General features: G+C 43.5%; 1 protein-coding gene across 6 annotated transcripts in view; it reads left to right on the forward strand.

The window, feature by feature from the left end:
• The first annotated feature begins 162 nt into the window (after positions 1 to 162).
• Positions 163 to 13,286, forward strand: part of dennd5b (DENN/MADD domain containing 5B) — a 275,753-nt gene continuing 262,629 nt past the window's right edge. For 3 of the 6 annotated variants that reach the window (XM_073058991.1, XM_073058994.1, XM_073058993.1), the window contains exon 1: positions 164 to 469. In XM_073058991.1, coding sequence (XP_072915092.1) covers positions 367 to 469 — 103 coding nt within the window. In that variant the 5' untranslated portion in view covers positions 164 to 366. Of the gene's footprint in view, positions 470 to 13,286 lie in introns of all 6 variants that reach the window. The other 3 variants (XM_073058989.1, XM_073058990.1, XM_073058995.1) reach the window with 2 other exon arrangements.

Consider the following 13,286-nt stretch of genomic DNA (forward strand, 5'->3'; position numbering starts at 1 on the left):
TCTGTATTGAATTGCGATCATCAAGAAAGTGGACGAATCACCGGCGACAGTGCAGCGCTCTTACTGAATTGCTATTTCCCCAGTATTCACACTGGATGCTGCCTGGATCTCGATGCAAATGCGTTGAGGAGCAGCGTCGGGTTTGAAAGTGGCGCCCGCTTTGCGTCAGTGTGTTGGGTAGGGAGCGGGGAGCAGCCAAGGGTGGAGCTCAGTGCAGCAGCCGAGGACGTGCGGGAGACACGGGCTCCTCTGCTCGCTCTCCCTTCCCGGGAGGTGGGAGTCTGGACCATGGGGGATGCAACGAGGAAGTGAAAGGAGCCGGTTTTAGGCTGAGCAGCAGCCGGCGCCGCCGCCGCCACCGCCGCGATGAGCAGTTCCAGCCCCAGCCCGGGATCCTGCCGTTTCGCCGACTACTTCGTGCTGGCGGGCATCGACACGGACAGCGGGCTGGAACCCGACGAGCTCTCAGGTACGTGAGCGGCAGAGCGAGGCGACGGCAAAGCCTCGGTCGCTGCTGAGAGTGCAGGTTTAACGGGGCTGCAAAGCGCCGTCATTGACTGTGTACGGTAATGGAATAGACTGTGTGCTTGTGTCAGCGTTACACAATTCAGACAGGGCGATTTACACTTGTTCCTGCTGTGTGCCGTGGTTTGCTTCTGTTTAATCACTGTCGTTGTTGAAATGCATAATCCCCCTCTCCGTCCATCCTACAACGACGCCCCCCCCCCCCCCCCCCCCGGATTCTTTTACCGTTCTGCGACTCGGTAGATGTTGACAGTTCCCTCCAGACACCCTAACCCGTGGTTGTTTTGTACATGTTGTAAGGTGGGCGGGGGGGGGGGGGGGGTGGTAGGCATTGGTTTCTGGGCTGTTCGGCCGTGAGGGGCATCGCGATGGACTCACTGTCTGCGATTATGTGTTTTCCACCAGGGGGAGATGGCAGCTGGTTAAATCGCAGGGAGCTGAAAAGTTCCTGGTCTGATTGTTTGTTCCCTTCCCTAAATAAGGGACTGAAACGAACAGCTTGAGTAAGCGTTGTACTGAGAATGTAAGACGGTCTAATGTTTATTGGTTCAAGATGTTGCTGTAGATCGTCCGTTCGTGACTTAGCAGTCCCACATCGTAACATGGGATTTTCCTCTGTGCTTTTGGTGACTGTATTCTGCAGTTTCAGCTCTTTTTGTTCTGCATGTAAACCTTGTTGATGCTTTGCTAGTGTACCACTAACGATCATCGGACAAAGCCAGTAGTTTCTGCAGTGTTCTGAGTCGACAGACAGGCTGCTTCTCACAAAATGCAATAGATTGTCCAAACCAGCGCTGGTTTTTAACACCCAATATAATCCTGGAAAAGTTCAACGGTGTAGTCTTTCGTAAATGCGTAGGCTTTCGTAAATGTGCGGCATGTTATGCTGCCCAAGTGCCCTTCAGAGTGAATTATTATTTTTGCTGATTGAATCAATTTATCAGTGTTTTGTGTGTGAAGGCACTGTTGGGAGGTGGATGAAGGATAATCGCATTGAATAATAGAGCAGTACAACAAAGAAACATGCCCTTCAGCCCATCATCCATGCCAAGTAGTTAATCTGCCATTCGCTGGACCCCAGCTTTCCATACCCCGTCCCACCCAATGATGGGGAAAGAGTACTATTGATATTCCGGACTGAAGCTGTGGACGTTCTTAAAGGAATGCTGTACTGTGCCCTAGAAAATGTGTGCAATGTTCAAGGCACTTGGGAGAACAAAGAATATTTGAAATGAATTGCTGTGGAGCATCTATAGTCAGGAGGTTTGTCTCACACTGAACACCCATATCCTCTTGAGATAGTGCTGTACTGTCCATAAGAGGCTCCTGTCTCCTTTAATCTGGGTTTGAATGATCCCATGGCATTATTTGAAGACAAGAAGGGAGTTCTTGTTACCCAGAAAGAAATTATTTATCAACTAACTTTCCGAACAATGCATTGGTTGGTTTCACTATTTGTGGCTCTTTGTTATGTGCAAATTGGTTGCAGCCTGACTGCATTGCACTTTGGCAAGTGGTTTCAATGCACTTGGTGGTTCTATGGGTTGCAATGACCTGCTTTTGAAAATCTGTCCATGTGCAATATCTTCCAGAAAATTTTAAAGAAATATTCAAAGATCACAGTAATAGTAAGTTGTTTTATCGTTTTCTATAATGACCGCACATGGTATATAGTGAATTAATTTCATCATGGGTAGTGTTAGGGTGATTATTCAATGAAATGACAGAATTATTGGAAATGTAGGTAGAGAGATATGACATGGAAACAGACGTTTATGCTATAGAGAAATTAGTTTGGAGGCTATTCTCAGGAACTTTATGTAATTCAGGGACTGCCTGTATATCAATTTCAAAGATTTCAAAGTACATTTATTATCAAAGAATGTAGAAAGTGTACAACTGGGAGATTTATTTGCCTACAGACAGCCACAACCCAAGAAACCCGAAAGGACCCAATTTAAAAAAAAGACCACACCTGATGCGCAGAGAAAGGGGAAGGGGGAGAAAAACACAAATCATGCAAACAATCGAAGTGAGCAACAACATTCCAAACCAAAATGAGTCCTTAGATCCGAACTCCGGAGCAGCCCAGAGTAGACCCAAGACCCAAGTCCATCATATTAGCGGGTACTGTGCACAACAGCTGGGGGCAGTCTTCATAGCCTCAGCACCATGGAGAGAGGAGTAAGCATCACGGGAAAGTGGGCGAAATTGGTTCTTGAATCTGATCCGACGCCCGGTCTTCCCAGTCTATTGTTAAAAATTGTCCAGTGTATCGTACCATGCACTAGGACCCGAGCACTGCTGCCACAAAAGGCTCCAGGCCTAGAACACGCTGCCCAGTGACTCGCTTCAGGCCCAATTTTTGCCGCCCAACCCAAAGCCGCTCTCAATTTCTCCCAATTGGCTCGGTGCCAAGGTGATCCAACCCCCTCTCACCTCTTGATAGTCTATTTTAGCTGCTTTCATCTAAACAGTTGTGTACATGATTCTATAGATCGTGGTTCATGACTTAGATGAATCAGTTAACATATACAAATACATGAAATAGTCTACCCTTTTCCTGTGCTTCTACTTTGCTTCAGAAAGCTTGAAGTTATTGAAATGGGAGTGCCGGTTATTTTGTGTTATGCCATATCGGTGCTCCAGAGTTTAATTTTGAATGTTTGACTCAAATGTTGTGTCACCTTGGATTCTTGGCAGCTGAGAAAGCACGGCTGACCCTGTGGATAGAGGATGCTAAACTGTAACCTTGGCCTGCGAATAGGCGCAAATTGTGTGGGTGGCAACATGTGGCAAAACTGGCAAGGCTCTGCTTGTTATACCTATGTTTTTAAAAATATTTTAAAATTAGTTTTTCCAAAACATTTTACAAAATTAAAAACCCCAAATCCCAATGAGGAGCATTAATACAGTGCAAGATTAAGCATACAATGACAATATGCTACAAAGGAAGAGAATTTAACAAAAAAGCACCTAAATTAAAGACAAGTGAGCTCAGTGTCCTCCCCAAGCCCCACAACACAAGAAAAAAACAACAACAACTCCAGACCAACCACCACACAGTATAAAGAGTATAAGTCCGGACAGTCAAACTCCCAGACTGTGAATACACTTAGCAACAGAGGATAATAATGCCTACTACCAGAAAAAAAAGGGAGCTGAAAGCAAGGGACCAAAAAAAAGAAAAAAAAAACCCTAGTCAAGAGGAAGGTTATGAAAGTACTCGATAAAAGGTCCCCAGACCTTATGGAACTTTAGATCCGAATTAAGAACTGAATAATGAATTTTTTCGAGGTCCAAGCAGGCCATAATGTCGTTAAGCCATTGCGCATGAGTGGGCGGGGCAACATCTCTCCATCTAAGGAGGATCAAGCGTCTAGCCAGGAGAGAGGCAAAGGATAGTATTCGGCATTTGGTCGGACCCAGACATAGATCTGTCTCGCCCCAAAAACCGAACAGAGCAATTAAGGGGTTAGGTTCTAGGTGCTGATTCAGAATACCCGATAATGTAGTGAAGACACCTTTCCAGAATTTCTCCAAGCTAGGACAGAACCAGTACATGTGGATGAGAGAGGCCACGCCCCTCTTGCATTTATCACAGAGCGGACTAATGCCAGGGTAGAATCGAGATAGTTTAGATTTAGACATATGGGCTCTATGAACAATCTTAAACTGTAAAAGGCAATGGCGAGCACAAAGAGAGGTTGAGTTAATCGATTTGAGAACTGAGTCCCAGCTCTCCTCGGATAAGGAGATGTTTAAATCCTGCTCCCAGGCCATTTTAATTTTATCCACAGGGGCCCGTCGTAAGGCTGCTAGTTTATCTCGGATAATTGATATTAAACCTTTACCTAGTGGATTAATGGAAAGAAATAGGTCCATAGCATTTTTCGCAGGCATTTCAGGAAAGTTAGGAATTAAAGGAGCAATAAAGTGTCGGATTTGGAGATATCTGAAAAAGTGAGCGTTAGGCAGGTTGAACTTAACGGAGAGCTGCTGAAAAGAAGCGAAGCGATTATCAATGAAGAGATCTTCAAAATGTCTAATGCCCTTTCTGTACCAAACATGGAATGCTGAATCGTACGTAGTAGGTAAAAAAAGGTGATTATGTGCGACAGGGCTAGAAACGGAAAACCCCTGGAAACCATAGCATTTCCTGAACTGAGCCCATATATGCAAAGTGTGTCTAACCAGAGGATTAGCTATTGATCTGGGCAGACTGCTAGGGAGTGCAGAGCCAAGAAGTGCAGATATAGATAATTCTTTAGTGGAGCTCAACTCCATTGCCACCCAGTTAGGGCACTCGGGTTGACCGTGGAAGAAAGACCAGAAGGCAGCACAACGTATATTAGCTGCCCAGTAATATAAGCGAAAGTTAGGTAAAGCCATGCCACCCTCTTTTTTAGATTTTTGGAGGTGGATTTTATTAATTCTAGAGCGCTTATTCTGCCACAGATATGACATATACCTACGTTTTTGATGCTTGAGGCAGTGGACTTGGATGGAACTGAGATATCTCAACTAACAATAGACTTCTCACAATCATGGGATAGATGAGTATTATAGACTAGTGAGCAGAAGAACAATGGAAAGAGGAGGATATCTCTGTCTTTGGTGATCTGGTCTGCACACAACAGTATTAAACAATGGTATTGATCAGTCATGCAAACATTAAACAAGTTCAATTCTCTGTTGTATACGGGTTAATGTTATGGTAGTCACTGGGATCTATATCCATGCTGAGATGCTGCTTTTCATTTAATGTGCCCATTTGAAGTAAATTTATTGTCAGCATATGTCACCATATACAACCTTGTGATTCATTTTCTTGTGGGCATACTTAATAAATCCAATACCCATAATAGTATCAATGAAAGACTGCTCCAACTTGAGGTACAGCCAGTGTGCAAAAGACAACAAATTGTGCAAATACAATAAGAAAGCAGGAATACTAATCAATATTGAGAACATGAGATAAAGAGTCCTTGAAAATGTGTCCATGGGCTGTGGTAACAGTCAGTGGTGCAGCAAGTGAACTTGAGTGAAGTTATCCTCTTTGGCTCAAGAGTCTGATGGCTGAGGGGTAATGACTGCTCCTGAACCTGATGGTGTGAGTCCAGAGGCCTCTGTAGCTTCTTCCTGATGGCAGCAGTGAGAAGAGAGCATGACCTGGTTGGTGGGGGTCTCTGACGATGAATACTGCTTTCCTGTGACAGTGCTCTGTGTAGGTGTGCTCATTGATGGGGAGTGCTTTACCTGTGATGGGCTGGGCCATATCCATTACTTTTTGTAGGATTTTCCATTTTAAGGGCAGTGGTGTTTCCATACTAAGCTGTGATGCAGCCAGACAATATACTCTGCACTACACATCTGTAGAAGTTTGTCAGAGTTTTAGTTGTAATGCCAAATCTTTGCAAACTCCAAAGGTAATAGAGGAGGTGTCTTGCTTTCTTCATAATTACACTTTCACGCTGGCTTCAGGAGAGGTTCTCTGAAATGATAACGCTCAGCAATTTACCCTCCCCACCTCTGACTCATGGACTTTTCTTTCACATTAAGCTAGCCAACAGCACACAAGAGACTGCAGATGCTGGAATCTAGAGTAACTAACAACCTGCTGGAGGTACTCCGCAGGTCAATTAGCATCTACGGGAGAAAAGGAATTGGTGATATTCCAGGTCATGACCCTGTATCAGAACCCAAATCATCAACAGTTCCTTTTCTCCCATATATGCTGTTCAGCCCACTGACTTCCTTTGTTTGTTACTTATGCTAAGCACTGATGTTTCCAGAGAACAGCTCCAATCTGCTTATTAAATTTGCTGACAACACTACACTGACTAGCCTAACCTCAAATAATAATGAGGCAGCCTTCAGGGAAGAAGTCATCACCCTGACACAGTGGTGTCAAGAAAACAACCTCTCCCTCAATGTCGCAAAAACAAAGGAGCTGGTTGTGGATTACAGGAGGAATGGAGACAGGCTAATCCCTATAGGCATCAATGGATCTGGGGCTGAGAGGGTGAACACCTTTAACAGCATAACCTCACAGAGGATCTCACATGGTTTGTACATACTGGTTGTGTGGTGAAAAAGGCACAACAGCGCCTCTTTCACCTCAGACGGTTGAAGAAGCTTGGTGTGAGCCCCGCTACTTTCTACAGGGGCACAATTGAGAGCATCCTGACTGGCTGCATCACGGCCTGGTACGGGAACTGTACCTCCCTCAATCGCGGGATTCTGCAGAGTGGTGTGGACAACCCAGTGCATCTGTAGTTGTGAACTTCCCACTATTCAGGACATTTACAAAGAGAGGCATGTAAAAAGGGCCCGAAAGATCATTGGGGACCTGAATCACCCCAAGCACAAACTGTTCCAGCAGCTACCGTTTGGGAAACAGAACCACAGCATAAAAGCCAGGACCAATAGGTCAGCTTCTTCCACCAGGCCATCAGACTGATTGACTCATGCTGATGCATCTGTATTTCTGTTATATTGACATATATGTATGTTGGACCTACTGTGTATTATAAATTACTATAAATCGCACATTACACATTTAGACGAAGGTGTAACATGAAGATTATTGCTCCTCACGTATATGAAGGATGTAAGTAATAGAGTCAGTTCAATTCCAACTAATTTGTAAAGCCACATTGGAGATCTTGATCACTTCAGCTAAAACTCTCAATCACTTGAAATTGAGCATTGTGCAGCAATGGTTAGGTATAAAGTGTAAGTGGTGCTGTATTCTGTTTCTGTTATGCAAAAACAAAACAAGTTATAAGCATCCGTAGAGAATCCCGGAGGTGATAGATGGAGTGCAGTGCCTGGCTTGCCAAAGTCGTTAAGTATTTGCATTTTATAGCTCAAAATCATTATCACTGAATAGTTAAGTTAACCAACTGAGCCCTCAGGTCTTTTGTATCCTATCGTCTCCTATTCTAGGCCTGAAAAATAATTGCATATTGCCTTTATTACTGGATTGATCTTATTCATGTTCATTATCTGAGTTGATTAACACAGGAGATCATGAGTTATTTAGTGGCAGGTTGACTTGGTCAATAATAGAAACAGAATCAGGTTTATTATCACTGTCTTTTGTGATGTGAAACGTGTTGTTTTGCAGTTTCAGCACGGTGCAAAGACATAAAATTATAAATTACAAAAGGAGCAGAAAGAGAATAATGAAGCAGTGTTATTCACTCAACATTTCAGAACAGCTTCTTCCCATCCACCATCAGATTTCCAGATGAACAATGAACCTATGAACATTAAAAAAGGATCTAGTGCTTTCCTGGTGTATATGAAGAATAAACTTTTCTCGGGTTTCCAGCCAGGTACAGGTATTGATTTTAACCGGCATTTTGATGACAAATTCTGCCATCTTCATCAGGGATGAAGTCTGGGCATGTCTAGTCCAGTGCTAATTATATCTCCGTCGCCCATCCCTCCTGATTGGTTAGTCCTCATCCAATTAGGCTTCTGCTACCTCAGTATATTTTTCCTCTTTTTGTGCAATTAATTTAATTATATATATACACTGCAATACATAACAATAAAAGCTATATATTTATAGTTAAGTATATATTTATAATTTTTATTGTTATGTATTGATGGTGTAAATCAACAAATTTCACAACATTTGCCAGTGATTTTAAACCTGATTCTGAAACACGATCGTAAAGAGGAAGAAACTTCTCCTCAATCATTGTACATCCTTCTGAGTGGCAGTAACAAGAAGAGGGCATGTCCCAGATGGTGAGGATCCTTAATGATGGATGCCCCTTCCTTAAGGTGCTGCCCCTTCAAGGGTTGTGCCCATAATGGAGCTGGCTACAATCCTCCACAGCTTCTTGTGATTTTGTACATTGGCGCCTGCATGTCAGGCTGTGATGCAACTGGTCAGAATGCATCATGGATATTTGCAATGAATACCGATTTGGTCGATGTAGCTTTTTAATGTTTCAAACTAAAGATTGGAATTGCAGTATCAGACGATAGCTTGGTGTGTTTAAAAAGAGCCAATAGACACTACTACTTCCTCTCAGCTTCAGGTAAAAGTCAGTGAATGTTGTGGAGATGTGCTTGTACAAAATGAAAATTGTTTTTAGGTTCACGACACACAGTGACTCCATTTGTAATGTGGCTTGCAACAACAGAATGTTGGGAACTTGACAGAGTGGTTGGGCTGTGCATCATTTGGCTTGTGATAAGTTGCATTGGGGTCGCAGCTATCTCTTTCCAATGTGTGTTCACATCAACTTCCAGAGTTTTATGTGCCAAATGTAGCATGACACTCATTACACACTGCAAGGGTGTGACTTGCTGTTAGTGTGTTTTATGTTTGTAGATAGTGTGAAAGATACCATGGTGCTATTCAATCAAGACTGTTGGGGGCACCATGGAGTAAGCAACTCCCCCTACATCCCAGTAACATCAGGACATGATGATTGGGTGCAAGAATTGAAAATTACCCATTCTTTCAAACAGTGTAAGTATATGCTGTTCTTTTCAGTCTGATTTTTTTTACAAACTATTCGGAAATCCCACACATTCCCATAGTCACAGTTAAGTTTGGGTAGAGGAATTCCAGATGGTTTTTGCGGAACAGAAGTGGGGGGTTTTGGTGACTGGGTCAAGAAGTATGGTATTTGTCATGGTTCATCATCAATTTGAATGGATTTATGACTTCAGTTCCTTTGGGCCTGTTTGCATTATGAATAGTGGGACTTTGCAAAAACATTTGCTGTGTTTCCGTGTAAACTAGCTGCACTGTACACTATATTTAATTATTAATTTCTCTGGCGTTTGTCTCCCCCCCCCCCCCCCCAATTGTTCTTTGGTGTCAAAGGGTAACCAATCGTTTCTGTTTTCTGTACAGTGGGCAGGTTGATAAAAATCCCAGCTTGCAAAACCTGATGATTACTTCCAGCATCTGGAACCTCTGTGCTTGTGGGAACTCCCAATTGTTCCATATATCAAAACCTGACATTGTGCATTCCTTGTGTATTGATTTATGTTTGGAATTTCAACCCAGCTTTAATCATTATGCCATCATTCCTTTTTGCTTTGAAAGGCACCTTTAGTGCAAGGTATGACTCCCCGTGCCTGGGCTGAGGGCAAGCTGCAGTTCAGGTGTAAAGAGAGAATCTGCTCCTTACCCATTACCAGCGAGCAGGTTCTTTGGAGGTTTGCAACGTCATCCCTGGGAACAGATCGGGACATCCATTGTTTCCTTGGCCTGCAGTTTGCCCATCCTTTCTGGCAGGGGTACCCAAACTTTTTTTATGCCACAGGCCAATCGCATTAAGCAAGATATCCATGGACCCCAGGGTGAGGACCCCTGTTTTATTGGTGCAACTCTGTCCCCATGTCAGCAGGATAACAACTCAAACTTTAAAAGCAAGTTGATTAAACTTGGTTTACATTCCATGAGTTTAGTAGGTTGTGAGGTAATATAATCAATGTGCTTAAAGCAATAAAGTACAGAAAATGTTTGCAGTAGGACCAGCTGAGCATTGCCGACATTTTATTTCGTATTTCCAGAGTCTGCCGTTTCTTTCCCTTTCACGATGATAACTTGGACTGATTGAAACAGGTGCATGTAATGTTAAACATGGATTTGGAGTGGTACAGAATCTAGTTTAATATCGCTGGTATACAGCATATTGTGAAATTTGCTAACATTGCGGCAGCTGTACAGTTCAATACTTGATAATAGAGAAAAAGAAAAACTGAATTACAGTAAGAATATATAAATCAAATAAGTAGTACAAAAATAGGAATTGGAAAAAAAATTCATGAGGTAGTGTTCATGGGTTCAACATCCATTCAGAAATTGTATGGCGGGGGGAATAAGCTGTTCCTGAATCGTTGAGTGTGTGACCTAAGGCTTCTGTACCTCCTTCTTGAAGTTAGCAATGAGAAGAGGGCATGTCCTGGGTGATGGACGTTGCTGTTCTGAGGCATTACTCGTTGAAGATGTTAGTGTCCATGATGGAGCTGACTAATTTTACAACTCTCTGCAGCTTATTTCAGTCCTGTGCAGTAGCTCCCCCACCCCAATATCAGATGGTGATGCAGTCAGTTAGAATGCTCTTCACAGTACAGTCTGTAGAAAATTGTCAGTATTTTTGGTGACATACCAAATCTTCTCAAACTCCTAATGAAATATAGCTGCTGTCTTGCCTTCTTAATAGCTGCATCGATATGTTGGGTCCAGGTTAGGTCCTCAGAGACGTTGACACCCAGGAACTTGAAATTGCTCACTCTCTCCACTTCCGATCGCTCGATGAAGACTGGTGTGTGTTCCCTCACCTTGCCCTTTCTGAAGTCCACAATCATGGAAGCAGCACGGAAGCAGGTCCTTTGGTCCATTGAGACTACGATGACCACCAACGAACAATTAACATTAACCCTACACTGATTGTATTTTTTTATTCTCTCCACTCTCTCATCAATTCCGCTCAGCCTGTACTATTCACCTCTATACCAGGGGAAGTTTACAGTGGCCATTTAACCTGACAACCTGCATCACCTTTGGGACGTGGAGGAAACTAGAGTACTCGGAGGAAGCCACCAGCTTCACAGGGAGAACAGCACCCAAGGTCAGGACTGAACCTGGGTCACTGGTATTGCAAAGCAGTGGTTCTACTAGTTTCGTTACTGGCTGCTTGTGAGTGATAGCAAGAAGCACATCTTCGCACAGAGAGGTAACAGTGCCAAACAGGTGGGGCCCAGTTGACATTGATCGAGATTGTTCGGCAGTGGATGGCCTCTCCTTTTTCCGTTGACAATGTGGTGGTTAAGTCACCAAGATACCTGAACTAGCAGTCCAAATGTGCACTCACATCCTATTGGTCCTGTACTCTGACCGATCATTGGGTTCGGCATTATGATGGCCTAGAAGTCATTCAGTTGCATCATAAATGCCATGCTAATATGGGCAAATGATAAAACTAGCAAGAGGCTCGACTCCTTCCAGGGCAAAGCAGCCCAGCCAGCACTCTAAATAATTATTCCCCCCCCACCACTGGCTGTAGTATGTTCCAGCTACAAAATAAAGATTAAAGAAAGATTAGTTTTATTGGTACATCTACATCGAAACACACAGTGAAATGCGTTGCTTGTGTCTTGTAATTTACTAACCCAAACCCATAGTTCTTTTGAATTTTGGAGGAAACCAGAGCACTTGGAGGAAGCCTACACGGTCACAGAAGAACGTACATACTCCTTGCAGACAATGGTGGGAATTGAAAGCAATCTGATAGCTGACACTGTAAAGTGTTGCACTAACTGCTACTCTCCCTTTGCAGCTGCTCATCCACGCTACTGTGGAGATGTCTGATATCATCACCACCTGGCAGGTCCATCAGGTCATCCATTATCCTGACCAAGATAAGTAAGAATTTGTTCATCATAGTTAGGTCTTGGCTCTGGGATTGTTTGACCTTCATCAATGAAGGATTGCAGAAGTTCAAGAGGTTGCATTTCTGAACAGATGAGCAAAAAATGCTGGTATGCTAGCAGTACTCAGAACCCAACATTAATGAAAACATAACCCACTCTTGGCTCGAGGAAAATTCTTCTTTGACACTGTAAGGAGGTATTTCAGCGAAGCGTTTAACAGAAGTTAAAATAGTTGTTCTAGTAAGGAATAGTATTCCTTTCAAGAAGCTTGGTTGCTGTGAAGTCTGAGGTAGGAATTTCTCAGTTAGGAGCTGGTTCACAAATGTCTGCAGGGGGTGGAGTTCACCCCACCAAACCTAATCACTTCCCCCTACCATGAATCACTGGAAAAGCTTAGTACCCTCGCAGGTGCTGTGTTTTATCTTGGGCAGAGTTTATTTTTTCCTGTTGCACACTGGTAGACTCTGTTAGCTGTTCGGTATTCGAAGCAGGTGTCGACTGTAGCTCAGCTGGCAGCGTTTGTCCTGCTGAGTCAGAATCGTTTTCATTTGAGTCCTGCTTCAGAGAAAAGTACTGCCTCAGTGCTGACCTGGATGCTGAGGGACTGAACTCTAAGTAACCTTCTTTTGTGAGTTCAGACATTGTTCAATTTGGAAGAGAGCAGCTACCCCAGCATCATGACTACCATCAGCCTAGACCAGGAGTTCCCAACCTTTTTTATGACATGGACCAATTCCATTAAGCAAGGGTTTTGTGGACCCCGGGTTGGGAACCCCTGGCCTAAACTAATGATCTACGCACTTGGAGCAGCCTCCATAGATCCTTCTTTGATCATGAAGTTCAGATGTTCCAGTGTTGTTAAGGATTAAATATTGATGCACATCTGTTTTGATTCCTTACATGTGGAAAGTGCAAATCAGAAACATCCCCAGTTTTCAGACCCCTGCTCAGGAGAATAAACTGTGACATTTCATAAAGCTAACTGCTCTTGCAATTATTTCCAGAGTAACGCCATTGTCACTGAGCTTTCAACGAAGTGGTTGTAGACTCGAGTCATAGAGCACTACAGCACAGAAACAGACCCTTCAACCCATCTGGTCTGTGCTAAACGATTATTCTGCCTAGTCCCATTGACCTGCACCTGAACCATAGACCTCCATATCCTTCCCATCCATGTACTTATCCAAATTACTCCTAAATGTTGAAATTGAACCCTGCAACCACCACTTCCAGTGGCAACTCATTCCACACTCTTAACACCCTCTGACTGAAGGCATTCCTCCTCATGTTCCTCTGAAACATTTCACCCTTATCCCATGATCTCTTGTGCGAATCTCATACCCTCA

The sequence above is a fragment of the Hemitrygon akajei genome, chromosome 10 (genome assembly GCF_048418815.1).
Source record: "Hemitrygon akajei chromosome 10, sHemAka1.3, whole genome shotgun sequence".
In the NCBI taxonomy this organism is placed as follows: domain Eukaryota; kingdom Metazoa; phylum Chordata; class Chondrichthyes; order Myliobatiformes; family Dasyatidae; genus Hemitrygon; species Hemitrygon akajei.